Raw genomic sequence first — 19,373 nt, 5'->3', positions numbered from 1 at the left:
CTGATTTTTCTAAATGAATGAGAACATGTATTAAGGGCACTGAGACAGACACACTTGGATTGTTCCCATTGAACAAATGCACCCTAACAGACAATGACATAAAGCTGTTGCGAGGACAAAATTAAAATCTATTTTTAAACAAGCACATAATCTTCAGACCTATTCCACTAATTGTTGAGTCATAATTTAGGCTTATAGTATAATTTAATGTGTGGACAGTAAGAGCATATTTACCAAGAAATCTAAATAAAAGTTGTAAGAGAACTAAAAAACTGACTGTCATTTATACAAATTCACTGAAAACCCACTGTAAAATCATACTCACTTTTTCACCTGTTTAACCTTCATACTGGCTGTGCTGCCACATGTCTTAAGACCAAGATCTCCAGGAATCTCTGGGACATCTGCTCCTCTTGCCTTAAAAAAAAATAATAAACAAATAAAAACAAAGGATTTAGGACTATTCCTTTAATATAAATATTTTAAAAAGCAGATCATAATTTTAACGGTTCTGCTGACTCTGTACCAACAGCAATGCATACTGATTTAATAATCTTTTCTTAAAATTGTAACTCACTTGAGTTTTAATTACTAAGAATAAGAAAAAAAAATATTCACCTAATTTAAAAACTGTACTGCATAAGGAAAAATTTTCTGTGAATCTTAAGAATTATCATACTCTTACAATCAAGTTTCAAAAGCAGCTATTGTATCATCTGTCTCAACACAAACTAAAATCTCCCCTAGGGAACTGGAAAAAAAAATAACCTAGCTTACAATGATTAAGAAAAGTTGAAATGGCAATCTGAACATAATCAGGAGATCACAACATGCATTTTTCACACCAAGATCTGAAGGTGACATGTATGTCATACTTCCAGTTTAACCCTTAGTCTGCCAGTTTTCACAGTCATGATTTCTTAATTCTAGTGGCACATTCAGCTGCATCATTTTAAAGCCAGAAACTGGAAAATCAAATGGTTCTCCATATTCTGGACAAAATAAACAGCAAATCCAAATACCTATCGTAAAGAAACAAATTTACAATATATCATCTATGATTTATAACAGAAAAATTGAGTTATTAGAGCCAGTGCCACAGGATGCAATAATATGGGATGAGCAGTTACAATGAATTAAGAAGAGACTCACAAAGAAGATGTGTATACTCAGCCATAAAAAAGAATGAAATCCTGCCACCGGCAACAACATGGATGGACCTTGAGGGCATTGTGTTATGTGAAATAAGTCAGAGAAAGACAAATACCATATGATCTCACTTACATGTAAAATCTAAAAAATGAAACCAACAAAAACCAAGTTCATAGATACAGAGAACAGACTGGTTGTTTGGGGTGCTGAGGCAAGGGGTAACTCTAGCTCTAGATTTTAAAAATTTGGTGACGTTGATCATGTAAACAACAACTCAGATTGAGGGTATTTATCCTAGATGAATACTATATAACTTAAAAATTATGAGTGAACAACATACTTCTAAGGACAAAAAAGAAAATATGGTATTTTCCTCTAGTCATTCATTCAACTGAAAAGACTTTATCACACGGTCTTTTGCAACAACAACCTAGATCACCTTATTTTGCTAAAATAATGTGCAACAATATTCTTTCATTTTTTATGAAGTTTGTGCATCAAAATTTACTTGACATAAAGAGGTTTGCTGTGCTTAAATTCTTATTAAAATTTCTAATAAAGTGGGTTTTCACTATTCTGTAAATTATTCATTAACAGACTTAAAAATATAAAAGTAAAAAAGAGTAACTGGACATAGTTGGTAAATGGTGATGATTTTATCTGGTAGACTGAAACCTAAAATATTAACCCAATTTTGAATATAGGCTCTCTGTGCTAGAAAGGCCATCATCCCCTAACACACATCAAAGGAGCATTTTTAGCAATAAAATATTTCTTAAATTAAGGTAAGAATATTATTTTTTTAGACATAATGCTATTGTGCACTTAATGCACAGTACAGTAACAGAGTGCAGTACAGTGTAAACATAGCTTTTACATGCACTGGGAAATGAAAAAATTCATTTGACTCGCGTTATTGCAATATTCACTTTACTGCAATTGTCTGGGGCCAAACCAGCAATATCTCCAAGGTATGCCTGTATTAGACACAGCAGAAGAAAAGATCAGTGAACTTAAAGAAACAGCAAGATAACTATCCACAAACAATTTTTATTTGGTTTTTAGTTTGTGTGTGTGAGAGAAAAAGACAGGAAAAAAAGTCTCAGTGACATATAGAACAATATAAAGCCATTTAACATACATGTAATGGATGGTAAATAAAGGAGAGTAAAATGCCTTCCCTTGGGATGGTGGGAGGGGGGTTAAGGAGAAGAAGAATAGAAAAAACAATTGAAAAAATAATTGATAAAAAAAATTATAAATTTTATGACGATTATAAACACACTGATCCAGAAAACTCCATAAATTCAGAGTCTGATAAACACATAGAAAATTACACAGGGCATATCATAATCAGATGGCTGAAAAGCGCTGATAAAGATAAAATCTGAGTAGCTGCCAAAGGAAAAAAAAAGAATACACATCACATTCACAGGAATAAACAGAAGAAAACCAAAATTTGGACTGAGTACTTTCAGTTGCTTTTTTAAACAACTGTCAACATAGAATTCTATATCCAGCAAAATTTATTTCAAAAAAAGAATGTGAGGTTTCCAGCCTTTTCCAGTGTTTACGGTAAAAACTCTAAAGATAACAAAATGAAATAAAATATACACATGCAACTACCTAAGAGCTCTAAAAATTTTAATGACAGCAGGTAGATTTGGAAACAAAGTCAAAACTTGCAGAGTGGCTAATGTAGCGGCAGTGTGCTTCCTGGCTTTTCCCATGTTACCTCCTAGACTGACCCAAGGACAGGCTAATCAGGATGTGAGTAACAGGCAGAGTCAGCAAAACTCTTAGAGAAGTCCAACTTTCTGGCCAAAAGATGTGAACACTGCCCCTTGTGGGGAAAAGGGCAGAGAGATTGTTTTTTTCCCCTTTTATCTCTTCCAACCTGGCCCAAGGACAGACCTGAGGGTACCACTTCAGTTGTAGAGTGAAAACCCATTCTTCTAAATAGAAAAACAATGAAAAAGGACTCTTATATAAAGATTGTGGAGATAATCCTTGTTATTTTTTTTCTTTTTTCTCTCACTATTTACACCTAACAGTAGCTCAGTCAGAAAAAAATGTGTATTATACCAGAGGCTAAAGCTCTTGGAGAATTCCACCCTTCCAATCAGAGAAACCAGGGAAAGCATCCTTTGAGAACAGTGTGTGCAAAATCCCTAACAAAAGTAAGAGTACAGCAAAGACTATAAAACTGAACTGATGCTAAAACCACCACCTAAAGAATAAAGAAGTCCAGAGAGAAAGTTCAATCTGAATCCAACCAGGCTGAAGTCTGATAAGACAAAAAAAAAAAAAAAGAAAAAAGAAAAAAGTCAGCACTCTATACAGGACACTAGTGGAGTCAGTCTCACAACACAATATTCAAAATATCCATGACACAATCCAAAATTGCTAGATACACCACAACCAGTAAAATATGAGCAATTTCCAAAGGAAAAGACAATCAAGAAAGGCCAAATGTGAAATGAAACAGATGTTGGACTTATCAAAGACTTTAAAACACATATATTACAATAAACACACTGCATTAGATATTGAAACCAATGGAAAGACAAAAATTCCTTGATGAAAAATGTAAAAAAAGATCAAATAAAAATTTCAACATGGAAAAATATAGTATCTGAAATAAGAAAATACTGACTTGGCTCAATAGCAGAATAGAAACGATAGAGGAAAAGAGTCAGTGAACCAACAACCTAACGATAGACTAAAAGAAATTAATTATGTACTCTGAAGGACAATATTCAAAATTGTTTTAAAAGACTGAAAAATACAGGGGTGCCTGGGTGGCTCAGTCAGTTAAGCGTCTGACTTCGGCTCAGGTCATAATCTCATGATTTGTGGGTTCAAGCCCGGCATTGGGCCCTGTGCTGACAGCTCAGAGCCTGGAGCCTACTTCTGATTCTGTGTCTCCCTCTCTCTGCCCCTACCCCACTTGTTCTCTCCCCCTCTCTCTCTCTCTCTCTCAGGAATAAATAAACATTAGAAAAAAATTATTAAAGACCTGAAAAATATGAACAGACTCACAGATACCCATGGAAGAGAAATATGGTCACAGAAAACAAAAATTTTGATGTAATAATTCATGAAAACATAACAAATTTGTTGAAAGATACATATTTACAGATTCAAGATCAGCAAAAATAAAACAGAATAAAATCAAAGAAAACCACAAAACAATCCATCATAATCAAGCTGTTGATAACCTATATAAAATAAGTATCCTGACAGCCACCAGAGAAAAAAGACATACTACATTACATAGAGAGAAATTAGGATTTAAATGACTGGATTTCTCATTAGAAACTAAGAAGACCAAAGGATAGTGGAACCACATTTATAAAATGCTGAAAGAACGCTCAATCCGGAAAACTATATCAAGTGAAAATATCCTTCAGAAATGACATAAAAATAAGATCGTACTCAGATTTTCAAAAATTGAGAGTATTTGTTACCAGTAGATGGATTCTACAAGAAATACTAAAGAAAGCTCTTCATATAGAAGGAAAATGGCATCAGAATAAAACATGGACCTTCTGGTAAAAAGGGAGAGCAAAAGAAATAATAAATAATTAGGTAAATGTAATAGATCACTAATCTCCTCTTAAGTTCTTTAAAATATATGTGCCAATTGAAAGCAAAAATTGTAATAACACTGATGAATGTAAATGTAATACTTACAGAAGCTAGAATAATAAAGGGAAAAGATAAAGGGAACTACTGGTGGCGAGTTTTCTGCATTCTGCTTGAGCGTAAAATAATTTTAATATAAAGTTAGATTATAAAAAGTTAGAAAAAATGAGACCAACAAGGAAAAAAAAGAAAACACCATGACAAGATAGATCTTGAGAATGCAAGACTGGTTTGACACCTGGAAAGATATTCAGTGTTTTGATTTGTTTGAGTTCCTAAATAAAATAACAAACCACATCCATCACTGTATGAATTTTTAAAAATACTTCAGAACCAAACTGAATTTATCCCAGAAATGCAAGATTGGTTCAACAATAGAAAAAAATCTAACATTATAATTCAATCTTAATTATAATTAAAAATTATAAGGAAAAAATGCTAGTTTGTTGCCGTAAGTCCAAAAAAATTATCTGATAAAACTCCACACCCATTCAAGACAATAACATCCAACAAGACTGCTCAACTGACAACAGTAAACTGAACAAGCTGAAGACATATTTATCTCTGCTCTCTCTCACATCTTACCAAAATAATACATAAATTTCTTTACGATTTTCTTCTTATATTGGCAAAAGTACAAAGTACCATATTCATAAGGTTATTCTTTGCAGGACTATCTTTATTAACTAAAGGGTGGAAACAACCTAGATGTCCATCCATAAGGGAATGGTAAACTATGTTGCAGCAACACAAGTGAATAACAGCTGTAAGAGGAATGAGGAATATTTTAATGTATTGCTATAAAATAATCTTCTGCATAGGTCATGGCAGGGAGACGCATGCTATAAAAACAAGCTACCTTTTAACTAAAAATAAATACAAAAATATGTGTATTTTCTTATACTTAAATGAGATAGGATAAACCAAAAGTCAATTAAAATGTTTATCTATGGAGGAACAAAGAGACAGGGGATAGAAGCTAGATTTTTCTGAATGCCTTGTTTTGTAGTTCAGATGTAAATATTTTAAATATTTGTAAAACTAAATTAAATTAAACTGGGGCAAAGAAAAAAAGGCAATCCCTTAAAATCCAAAGCCAAATAAAACAAATGAACCTTATTGTTTTAAATTGGAGGCTTAAGCACACAGAGAGAAATTACTTCAAATGACACTAATGTGAAGTAATAGACCTCAAATAGGATATATCCTCCTAGAGATAAAAGGAAACAAAGTATTCTCAGTAATGTTTGCATTATTATTTTGAAACTATTAAAAGTAGAAAATTAAAGCAAATAAGTAATTGTTAATGTCATTAAAAACTAAGGTTTTCAGAATAAGAGATACAAATACAAATCAAAGAAATTAAGCAGAAACCCTTATCATTTCCCCATTTTTTGATGGTGAGGGGTTTTAACTAAGGCTGCTAGAATAATGGAAGAGGTAAATGCAAAAGGTCCACTGAATAACCACAGTCAGCATGTAGCTGAGTCTTCTGTGATATACCCACGAACAGAATTTTAAAATGAAGTTTAAAATTTTTAAATGATAAAATACTCAAAATACGTTAAATGTCAATTACATAATAAATCACTAAAAAAAGAAGGTAGCAGACCATAAGGCTCTTTCATTCCTAAATTTCTCAGGATATTTATAAAAGATAAATGAAAACGAATGACATACTTATCAAATTTATAGACAGAAGAAAACTAAAAGGGATTCTAACACTCTGAGTGACAGAAGTTGAAGAGACTTTAACAGGCTGCAAAGACAAACTAACATGATTATAAAGTGCATCAAGAACAAAAATTCAATTATATAAGTATGGGGGGGCACACTCTGTTTGATAAAAATTCACATAACGAGATCTAAGGCTTATACTTAACCACAAGCCAACTATAAAAGTATATCCTCACTGGTAAAAAGCTAATGCAGTCTGAAAAAATGCGGCATCTATAAAAAGGACAGTATCTGTTTCTCTATAATCTGAACCAGTTAAACCACATACGAGAATAGTTCATCCATTTCAGGAAATTATTTGATACTGAAAACTTAACAAAAACAGGAATGGGTAATGTTTTATCCTTTCTACTTCACTGCTCCCTAACCCAGAAAAATATTCCACCATTCCTGCCACTGGTACAGACCTTTAAAGAATCTTGCAAATGACTATTTTCCAGCTCCCATGTAAAGCTCTCCCATGGCTGGGTAACAGAAGTGATTTAAGTCTTGTAACACACTGTGTTCGGATACAGAACCATTAAAGCTGGCTACTTCTACAGTCAGCCCCAACACAAGGCACACCCTTTTGTGTTATCTATGTGCGTGACTATCTTCTCCCAAAGTCTATAAAGTCCATCTTAATAAATACTAGCAAAATGCTAATGGGTATTACAGATTTTTAAGGAAAAAATAGGGTATGGAAAGGTGTTTAACACATAATCAGAGTGCTGAAAGAAATCTCATTCAGCCATTTCAATGCAAGGAGGAAACTGAGACCAATAAAGAAGAAACAACGTGCCATAGTGCATTAGACACAGTATTTAAACTGAGTTTCTATTACAAAATCTGCTACAACTAATATAGGCACAAGGAAGAAAAAAGGTTCAAAGACAATATCTTTTTTAAATAAAAAATTACAATGAGAAACAGCTTTTCTTCTATCAAAATATGAAAGACCAAAACTTTGTAAGGCTGAAAAGATATGGCACGAAACATTACTGCTTAGAATACAAATTAACAAAACTCTTCATAAGTAATGTGGGATCTTCATACTCTTTAGATTTAGTTCCCCATAAAGGAACAATAAAAAGAAAAGACAAAATTCATCATAAAGATATTCATCAATGTGAAAAATATAAAACAAATTCAGTTGAGCATCTGACTCTTGATTTTGGCTCAGGTCATTATCCTACGACTCGCGATATCGAGGCCCGCATTGGGCTCATGCTGACAGCACAGAGACTGCTTAGGATTCTATTCTTCCCTCTACCCCTCTCCCACATGCACACACACACACACACACACACACACACGTGTGTGTGTGTGTGTGTGTTAAAATAAATAAATACACACACACACACACGTGTGTGTGTGTGTGTTAAAATAAATACATAAACTTTAAAAATAAATAAAGCAAATTCAAGATCCTACTAATTGATGAAGCATCAATAATACATCCTATATTATAGGATATTGTGTAGTCCTTAAATTTCTTTATTAAGAGTTTTCATTTAACACCAATTACAACACACAGTATACATAAATTTCTCCCAGGCAAACATAAAAAAGTTACAGTTTTATAAAGTATTAGTGGTTTTAAATCTCCTGGGATATTTGTGATTTCTATCAACTAATATTATCACATGAGTTAAACACATTACAGCACATATAACAGAGAAAAACTATGTAACAATGTGGTAAGCAACATTCTAAGGAAGGCAGCCCACCCTCCCCCACAAACACCTGCCAAGAGGCCTACCTCCTGGTTATTCAAACACTAACCTAGGTAATGATGGGAAGAGACCTTGTGGATGTAATTCCATTCCCAGGTCAGTTGATCTTAAAATACGATAACCGTCTGGATGGGCCTAATCTAATCACAAAAGCACTTCGAAAGCAGTTTTCTCCAGCAGGTAGCAAAAGGGAAAATCAAAGATTTAATGCATGATAAGGATTCAAGGTGCTGCTGCTGGCTTTGAAGACTGAAGTGTCCAAGTAAGAAGGAATTCAGGTAGCCTCTAATAGTAGAAAACAGTCCCCACTGACAGCCAGCAAGGAAACTGGAACCCCAGACCCAGGAACTAGAAGAAACCACAAGGAAGCAGATTCGGCCCATAATTTAAATGAGGTGGGAGGCAGATTCTTCAGTCCTCTGATGAGAGCCCAATCCAGCCAACACCCTGATTTCGGCCTTACAAGACCCCGAGCAGAAAACCCAGTTCAGCTTGCCCAAACTTGTGGCCTACAGAACTGTAAGACAACAAATGAGTATTGTCTTAAGTCTCTACATATGTGATAATTTCTCACACAGCTATAGAAAATAAATACTAATAATGTGTATATTTAAGACCCTAGAAATTCCTGAGTGATCTCAGGCTTTAAGTGCTCCTTTACTTCTCATGCAATTAAAACTCTCTCTTCCCAGAACTAGGACGCAAAGCCCCAGGAGCTCTTGCTTTCTAGCACTCCCAGACTCCACCGAAAGCACTGACTTCAGTACTCTCCAAACACTCCTGCTGAAGTCTCACAGGAGTCTGTTCATGTGAAGGCAAGCCCTGGAAGCAAGTGCAATTTCTGCAGGTGGGGTTGGTAGCCAGCAGGAGGGACACAGATCTGACTCGGGGCAACAGCCATCTCTACTTTCTCCCTTGCAACCCATATTTCAATGTGCATGTTACAATCTGTCCCATACCCATTGTGCCACTCTCAAGACCCTCACTCTTTTCCCCTACAAGGAGGAAAACTTAATTCCTTTCCCTCTCCATGGCAATATTTTGTATTCCCCTTTCACAGCGGTTCCCTACACTATGTCTACCAGCCAGTCTTTTCCAGAGATCTCTTCCTTCCAGTGAACCAGCCAACTCCTTTACCTATGACACTTTCCATAATGTACAATGGGGAATATTCAGTTTTCTCTTCACTGCAGCACCTTAATAATAAGGCAGAATGCATATGTTAAATGGGGAGAAAAAGATAGAAAACTGTAAATGGTTTACAAGTATAAAACTATATTCCCAGACATGATGGGGAAAAGAATATATTAACAAAGCAGTATTCTTTGCAAGTAACAATTTGGAGAAATTTGTATAAGAAAAATGTGTTCATATGGGTGTTAAAGTTTCTCTGCATTGTAAGAATCACGAAGGAAATATACCAAAATAATCTCACCAGTATGGAAAATAGGACTATGGGTGAGTCTTTTTTTTCTCACTTTTCTGCATTTTCTATGTAAGTATGTTTTATTTTTATAAAGGAAGAAGGCTTTACTGAGAGAAAGAGAGAAAGCAAGCTAGTTAGCTACCTTCTTCCACCTCTGCATATTACCTACATATTACAGCTATCATATGCAAATGCATAACAACCTGTCATAACTAAAGGAGGTTAGATACTCAATATAATTCCAAGAGACAAAACTAGGTATTCATATTTATAGGCAACTTAGGAAAGAAAAAAAGAAAAGCATATTTATGATGAGATATACCCATGTTGTAGTAATAAAATGGAATTTTTTGTTCACTGAGCCAAGTCATGAGTTAATGTGGTAGGAGCTAGAACCACAATGGAGATGTATCTCAAACCAGATAAAAAGAGAAGGAGAAATGACCTATTTTCTCCCCTTTTCCTGCTCTCCAATCTTCTACCAGTACCTCCCACTGGCCAAACCTTGCCAGAAGTCTGCTGGCAAGAGAGCATGTAGTTTGCAGGGATTAGCCTCCTGCAAAACAGAACAAAGCAGAGGGGCAGGAAATCCCAAACCCAGCTCCATGACATTCATTACTAAATTATGAAGATGTAATTGTACTTATATGTAATTCCAGTAATTTGAAATATAAGTGATTTTACATAAAATCTCATATTTTCAAAAGGTACAGCAACCAAATAACACCCATACTGACACATAGGTACATATACATACATACACATATATAATCAACTGAAAAAGCAAGATTGTAATATTAAATGTGTAACTGGGCATAAAGGCAAATTATTCAAAATGAGTAGTTAATACTTAAGAACAACAAAGATGGTTCTGAAACTGTTATAGAAAATTAACAATAATATCACCAAATAAGCATTCACAAAGAACATCAAAATGCAACCAAGTGTAAGAATATGCTGTTACCAAAATGCCCTTTTCTTCAAAGAACAAAAAATCCAAACACAAGATATGTGAGTAAAGGAAGCCTAGATCAAGATTCTCTTTATGCACAAGGCTAGCAAAAAAGCATGTGAAAAAGATTCAGGGGAAAAAATGGTAACTTTCTGTTACTTCTTACTTTTTTCCTTTAACAGATTCAAATCTTATTTAATATATTCTTTTTATTTGCACTCAGAATTTGAAAGAAGGCACAACAGCTTTAGAATAATATTATAAATTATGTTTCTTGATATGATGATGATGAAATATAGCATTTCTGCTTAAAATACAGTAGTAAAGGGAAGGATCTTTGGCCTCTTAAACAGGAAAAAAAACCCAAAAAACGTAGGAGCTTTGTTGGTAGAACTGCATACGTATACAGACAGTCCCTGACTTAAGATGGCTCGACTTACAACTTTTTGACTTTACGATGCTGTGAAAGCAATTCACATTCAGTACAAACTGTCTTTAAGCTTTGAGTTTTTTTCTCCTGAGCTAGCAATATGCAGTGGCATACTTTTCGTGACCCTCGACAGTAGTGAATCACAGCTCCTAGTCAACAATAGGATCATGAGGATAAGCACTGGCTCTGTACCTACACAATCATTCCGCTTTTCACTTTCCATACCATATACAATAAACCCACTGAGATATTCAACACTTTATTATAAAACAGGCTTTGGGTTAAATGATTTTGCCCAACTGTAGACTAACGTAAGCGTTCTGAGCACATTTAAGATAGGCTAGGCTAAGCTATGATGTTCAGTGGGTTAGATGCACCAACTGCATTTTCAACTTAGAATATTTTTGACTTACAATGAGTTTGTCAGGACATGACCCCATCATCAGTCAAGGGAAAATCTGTACATAATACATACGCATTAACATATACACGGCTAACTAAAAAAACAAGACCTGAATATGAAATCTGTTCTGTCAAGAAAGGCAAACAGGACTGTCAGTTTCTGGACTCGACCGTAGTTTAACTGTAAGACGTACATGGAATAAATCTCTGAAATGAAACATGTTTATAGAAACTTTAAATTTTAATCGGTCTAAGTATTGTTCCCTTTCTTACAAAGAAGCAAGAGACAAAGAGGGGAAATGTAATAATAATTATCCCAATACTACAGAAAAGCTAAATCTATTAAATCTACAGTATACTATGTTGAACAACAGTATCACTGAAATGACTTTTAAAGTATATTACCAAGAAATTTAATGACCTGAGTTATCTGTGTGAATATCTTCAAAAGAATTTTTGATACAACAAAATACCCTCAATGTTAAAAACAAATTACATAATTTTCTTCACTTATTTCCTTCAATATGGTATTTAGAACTGAACTCCTAATGTGCAAATGCTAAAAAACACTCTGAAATCAAAGGAGGCAGGTAGATTTATGTACAAGGATAACTCCCCTCCAAAAGCATACAAACAACCATCAAGTAAGCCCCAGGAGTAAACTATATAATTATCCTACTTAATTTTCTATTTTGACTGGTAACAATTGAGTGAGATTACTAAAGCAAAAAAATCTATGATTCCTAAGAGTGATTATAAAACCAGTTCCTTCACAGGGAAGAAGTTGCCTTTAAGTTCAATTCTACTGCAAAATAATGTCTCTTCAGAGAGAACCAATTAACACCAAGAAAAAAAAAATATTCAGGGCAATGTTTAAAATAATTTAGGAAAAGTTATTACCAAGTACCATTGCTATAATAATCACAAAGCCCCTACCAGGCAACATCTGGAATCAACGTAAAAATTAACACACTGACATATCAGCAAAATCATTAGATATTCTGAAATTTATACTTGTCTATAATGGAGATTCATCTCTCCTTCATCTGACTCCTGTTTGTTCCAATCATTACAAGATAATCCTCCTTATTCAGCAGGTATTTAATGGACTGAACATCCAGGGTTCCATCGTTGTACATAAATTTGCCAGATATTGTATATTAAGCTTCTTAGGAAAATTTAAAAACAGTATAACATTGCCTTTATAGGGACTTTATTCAGGTAAATTATTGCCAGTCTTCATTGCTGCTAGAAACTGATACTAATCTGTTTCTACATTTGAATTTTGTACAACAGATCTACTAATAAAAATTTGCATGTAATATTTAAATACAGAATATAGAATAAAAAATACAAATTCTTTCTGAAAAAAGGTAGGGTATAAACAAAAGAATGGCAGAAGGGAAGAAAGAACCACAAATGCGGAAGATACTTCACTGGAAAGTTTCTATTAAAGAAAGACATAGCAAGATCCTAGACTACCCATGACACTCCTGTTCAGATCTACAAGAATCACTATTCCCCTAACTGTATGTTTTATGTACTTTCTCCCTGAATGTTTCGTAAGTTTAATAATTTTTTTGGAAAGCTATATAACAAATTCTATCATTAAAAGTAACATCTAGATCACTTAACCCCTTCAAAAGCACAATATTTCGAATGTACAACTGACCCTTAAACAACATGGGGATTAAGGATGATGACTCCTGGCACAGTCAAAAATTTAAGCTTGCAGCTTAACTTCTGACGCCCAAAAACTTAACTACTGATAGCCTACTGCTGGCCAGAAGCCTTATGATAAAATAGTCAATTAGCATATATTTTGTATTTATATGTATTACGTGCTGTATTCTTACAATAAGCTGGGAGGGGGAATGTTATTAAGAAAATCACACTGAAGAGAAAATAGATTTGCAGTACCATACTGTATTTCTCAAAGAAAATGCAAGTACAAGTAGATCTGTGCAGTTCGAACCCGTGTTGATCAAGGGTGAACTGTAGTTTTCAGTTTAATAATCAACAATAAAATACTGGGTTTGAGATCAGCTCAACAATTCAAAAGATTTTATGCTTAAACTTGTAAAACTTCCAATTTTGAGCTTCTTTAATGTATAAAACTAACAATTTCATATGGTTCACCTAATACATATCTCAGAACACTCAGCAGACCATTAATTATCTTCAATAATTAATGCCACTTGATTCATGCCAGAGAATTCCCACAATCTTCAGCCAGAAAAGGATGCACTGTGGAATGGGGTGGGTTTGGGGTTGTTTATTGAAGAGCTCTGAATATACTGGCACAAATTCAAAACCTGGGCTTTGCATATTAATCAATGGTTGCATTTGTGATTATTCAGAAAGCAAAACTAAACAAAACATCCAGCTCTTAAAGGCTGTGAAATGATAAACATCACCGGTTTCTCTAGTTATAACTAAAATTCAGTCAAAACTAAACTGTTAAACATCACACTGTAATAAAGGAGCTAAAGACATTCACCTAAAGAACACTTGCAAAGACTTTTTTTTTTTCTTTTACTCAAACTGCAATTTTTTTACAGCTCTATGGGTAAAAGGAACCAGTGTAAGTATCAAACAGAGTGGACAACTATTAATAAAAGGAGCAATAAACAAAATACAGACCTCCTCCAAAATTACCTCTTGCTCAAGATTATTCAGGAAGAAATAATCCAGCTGTTTTCACCAATCCTCATTCCTCTTTAGAAAGCAGGCAACAGACGGAGGAAATGCTCCAGATACATAGGGTACTTTCGAAAAGTTAAGAAAAATGTACCAATGGTCTCAACTTTTGTCTTAAAAAAAAGGAAGGAGAGAAAAGAAAAAAAGAGAGAGAATAGAAAATAAAAGAACAGAAAATAAAAAAGAAAAGAAAGAAGATATTAACATCTGACAAGTGAGATAATGAAGCAGGAAAATTTAAGGCATTTTCAAGGAAAAACAAGTGTTTCTACTTGTCCAGGAATGACAGTTTCATTCATTCAAAAAGTATTTTACTAAGAGTTTACTCAGAGTTACACAGATGATGAAACAGTTAACAAAAGTGACAGTCCCTGTACTCAAGGAGCTTAAAATCTAATGGAAAAGAGAGATAATAATGATACAAATTACATTTGCAAGTACTACAGAGAAAATTCAAGCTGAGTACAAAAAAAGAGGAAGGCTGGGCTATTATTTTCTCTAAGAGGGTGAGTAAAGGCAGCACTTAACTGTAACATTCGAGGAAACCAGACAGAAGGAAAAGAGCAAGCTTTGCAGATTGTGTAGAGAAAGCACTTTCCAGAAGAAGAGAACACAAATACAAAGGCCCTGAAGTGAGAGAATACTTGACATATTTGAGAAAGAGCAAGGAGGCCATGTGACTAGAGCAAAATGATTTATAACAAACGCAAGGATTCTGAACCGGAGTGACTGGAATAAAGTTAGTGTTCTTACCATAAACCGTCAAGTTAAAAGGAAGAAACTCATTTCTGAGAGAAGGAAAACAGAGATTTAGTGAAAATCTATAACTCACAGTTTCTCTAGGACCTTCCAGTGGGGAATGAATTCTTACGGAGCTAGAGATATGGGACATGAAGTCATCTGTAGAGAGATGACAGTCAAATCTGCAGGAATAGTAAAGAAGTGGGAAGAAACAAGCATAAAGAAACAAAATACAGACCCCTGTGAATGCCTGCATTTAGCAGGTGGGAAGAAGAGATACAGAGGGGAAAAAGCCAACCAACCCTTCAGGAGTGAGTGACTGGGACTGTGATTGTCTGTGTGTGCGTGAGAGACAGGGAGTATGTGCACACGGGAGAGAACATGTGTGCACACACACACACACACACACACAAGAGCCAAGCACACATGTGTTTGTGTATGAGAAAGGGAAAGGGGATGGCATTTGTAGGGGCACACATACAATGTTAACAACACTGAGCATTAACTTGTTATCTTCCTTCATAAAATTTTAGGTATTTTGGAAGTTCAAAATTTATAACTTGTTTTAATTTTCATGGCTCTGGTTGTTAGCATCTATGAGTATTTTCACCAAGGACCATTTTTATTTTGTCAATAACAACTTCTTTACTACAACATGACCTGCTTTAGCCATTAGCCTTGAACACATTGATTAGAAACAGACCCTCAAGTGAGAAACTGTTCCTAAAAACACCACCACCAAAACAAACAAAACAAAACAAAACAAAAAGACAAACAAAAAAAAAACAAAAAAAAAGAAAACAAAAACAAAAACCTTGAGAATTAACAGGATCCATTCTGAGATTACAGATATAATTAAAACTAAAAATAAAATATATAATGAAACACTAAGAAGTATGATATAAGGTGGTTTTAGTTAGAATATTCAAAACTACTTAAAGATTCTCCCTCTTTTTGGGTTTTTTTATCTCATTTTTTTAAGATCCTAATTTTTTTCACTAAATGATTTTATTGTTAAATAATTGCAAATAAATATTTCACTTACTAATTTAGAAAAACTATAGTTTTTTATTAGATTTTTTACAATACTTATAGCTATTTATTTAATTATAAATTTATTAAGAGTAATAAATAAATTATACACCATAAACCATAAGCCATAAACCACAGGATAGGGAGCTACTTTAGGGTTTGTTGTTGTCTTAATTTTTTTTTTAATTTAATTTTTTTAAATTTTTTTTTGTTTGTTTTTGAGAAAGAAACAGAATGCAAGTGGGGTTGGGGCAGGGAGAGAGGGAGACACAGAATCTGAAGCAGGCTCCAGGCCCTGAGCTGTCAGCACAGAGCCTGATGCGGGGCTTGAACCCATGAACTGTGAGATCATGACCTGAGCCACAGTTGGCTGCTTAACTGACTGAGCCACCCAGGCGCCCCTGCTGTTGTCTTAATTTTAAAAATGATTTAGAACAGATCAATTATTAGTAAGGAGATTGAATCAGTAATCAAAAACCTCCCAGCAAATAAAAGTCTGGGATCAGATAGCTTCACTAGCACATTTGACCAAACATTTAAAGAAGAATTAATACCAATTCTTCTCAAAAAGTATGAGGGAACACTCTCAAACTGATTATACAGGGCCAGCATTACTTTGATATCAAAAGCAGACAAGAACACCACAAGAAAGTAAATTACAGGACAATATCCCTGATGAACATAGATGCAAACTGAATCCAACAGTGTATTATAAGGATCATACACTATAATCAGGTGTGATTTATTTCAGGGATCATAGGTTAATTCAACATCCACAAATCAATCAACATGACACACCACCTTAACAAAATGAAAGATAAAAATCAAATCAGCATCTCAATAGATGTAGAAAAAGCTTTTGAAAAAATTCAACATCCATTTATGACACAAACTCTCAATACAGATGATATAAATGACATAATAAGGGCCATATATGACAAGCCCAGAGCTAATATCATACTCAGTGACAAGGAAGACAAAAATGTCCACTCTCATCATGTCTATTCAAAACAGTAGTGGAAATCCTAGCCAGAGCTATTAAGCAAGAAAAAGAAATAAAAGACCTCCAAATCAGAAAGGAAGAAGTAAAATTGTAACTATTTCTAGATTACATATTATATCCAAAACCCTAAAGATTCCAACAAAAAACTGTTAGAACTAATAAGCTCAGTAAAGTTTCAGAATACAAAGTCATTAAAACAGTTGTGTTTCCATATACTATTAGCAAACCAAATTATTGAATATCTTTTCAATGGAAGTCCAGTACCTCTAGGAATTCCTTGACTTAAATAGGGGTGTGGGACTTGTCTTTGCTGAGGCTATTTTCCATCCCTGCAGAGAAGTTAACTTGCAGAAAACTAATAGTACAAATAATTCCCGTCCATAGAAATGCAAATTGTGTCCAGTGGAACTAAGCAGTTTTGCCAGTTTTTGCATCCATTTGCATCTATTTTAGCATGATTAATCTCTTAACAGTAAGGCACTTTGAATTCTCCTTTGAACCAAATCTCCTTTGAATCAAGTTATAACACTTGACTGGTTCCTTCATTAATTAATGAGTTAAATATCTCAGGCATGTGTTCATTTTATATTTGTAAGCAAGTCATGATTATATCCTTTTTTAAAGTTTATCCTTCAATAAAATGAATACAAGATTATCTTTATCCCTTCTCAAAAAACTCACAATATAATAAAAGGAGGTAACAACCATAAATAACTAGAATGAGATTAAGTATTCAGACACAGATATGAACAACATACTGTGAGAATTAAAATAGAATCCTTTTCTATCTGGAATATTTCAGAGAGCCTTACATCTTACGTTATAATTATATAAGGCAGGACCCAAAACTAGGGCCAACCCAAGGGAGCCCGGGGGGCTCAGTCAGTTAAGCATCTGATTCTTGATTTCAGCTCAGGTCATGATCTCACAGTTCATCAGACTGAGCCCCACATCTGCATCATCTGGGCAGAGCCTGCTTGCCCCTCTCTGCCCCTCCCTGACTCATGCATGCACATGTGTGCTGTCTGTCTCAAAATAAATAAGTACACATAAAAATTAGAGCCAACCCAGCCCAATGCCTGTTTTTGTACAGCCCATAAGCTAGAGGTGACTTTTATACTTTTAAATGTTTGGGGGGAAAAAAAAATCAAAAGAAGGAGGATCATCCAATGACATATGAAAATTACATGAAACTCCAATGTGTCCATAAATAGTTTTATCGGAACACGGCCACGCTCACTTATGTGTTATCTAATGGCTGCTTTCATATTACAATGACAGAACTGAGTAGCTATGAAAGAGACTTTATGAGGCATTCTCACTGATTCATACTGCTGCTCATCACACCCTAAACTGCACTACTGAGTTATAACTCCACAGCATTTCTAGTTCCACATTATCACCATACCACATTTTTTAAATTACCTATCTATACACATGTAAAAAATAAGCAAAGAGATAAGTGGACTCTGAATGTCATGCTTTTAAGGCAAAGGAGAACATGGGTTTCATTATAAAATAAGATGGCAAAACACTGTGTTTCTTATGCACTGGCACTACAGCTGTGCAGAAAGACTACAAATCAAACATTACCAAACTATGCACTCATCACAGTATTCTCAACTCATAGGAAAACAACAATCTGAAAAGTCAGAAAACTCTAAAACAGAGTAAATGAGCAAAGCCTCACACAGAATTCCTTCATAAAAATAAAAACAAGACTGCATCCAGAGTAAATTCCCAAGTAGATCATTTGTTGGCAGACCAAGAAAGCCAGTGACCAATGGTGAATCACTTAAATCATGTTTGACTACAGCAAAGAAATCCAGAGAAAACAAAAGCCTTTTGGTAAGTACAGGCTTGAAGAGTTGAGGTCATTGAGAGTGAAATCAAGAGTCAGTTTACAAAGAATGCAAATGATTTCAACTGGTTTTCCTTAACTCTTGATGAGTCAACAAATGCAGCCAATACTGCTCAGTTGTTGAGGAGTCAATGCTGAGTTCCAAGTGAGTGAAGAATTAGTCCCAATGTACAGTCTTCATGGGACAATCAAAGCCAACAATATTCTCAAATAAAGTCAACAAACATTGATTCAGTACAACCTGAAGTGGAATCCACTAAGATGCATTATACAGATTTTTGGTAATTAATAAATAAATAAATAAATAAATAAATAAATAAGAAACAGAAAAGGTTCAGTTGGACATATTTTCAACCTCTGTTACTGAATGCTAAATGGCTTTCATAATTAGTTTTTGCTGTAGATTTGATGCTATTTCTTGATCAATTTAACCTAAAATTACAAAGAAAACATAGCTTATGAGAAATTTACACTGTGATAAATGTCAGAGTCACAATCATGAGCTGCCATATATTTTTATCAAGCTATCAAACACTAAAACAAGAAGAAAGATCTCTATTACCACATAAATTTG

General features: G+C 34.3%; 1 protein-coding gene across 5 annotated transcripts in view; it reads right to left on the bottom strand.

Moving 5' to 3' along the window:
- The window catches only part of ARHGAP32 (Rho GTPase activating protein 32), a 298,270-nt gene that overhangs the window by 158,070 nt on the left and 120,827 nt on the right, over positions 1-19,373 (bottom strand). For 4 of the 5 annotated variants that reach the window (XM_019421406.2, XM_019421407.2, XM_019421404.2 and 1 more), the window contains exon 3: positions 326-417. In XM_019421406.2, coding sequence (XP_019276951.2) covers positions 326-417 — 92 coding nt within the window. Of the gene's footprint in view, positions 1-325; positions 418-14,120; positions 14,140-19,373 lie in introns of those variants that run through there. The other variant, XM_019421408.2, reaches the window with a different exon arrangement.

Source organism: Panthera pardus, unplaced genomic scaffold (assembly GCF_024362965.1).
Source record: "Panthera pardus isolate Hobbes unplaced genomic scaffold, ASM2436296v1 HiC_scaffold_12, whole genome shotgun sequence".
Taxonomy (NCBI): domain Eukaryota; kingdom Metazoa; phylum Chordata; class Mammalia; order Carnivora; family Felidae; genus Panthera; species Panthera pardus.
Note: the sequence above shows the minus strand (reverse complement) of the source record. Positions and strands in the feature narration are given on the sequence as shown.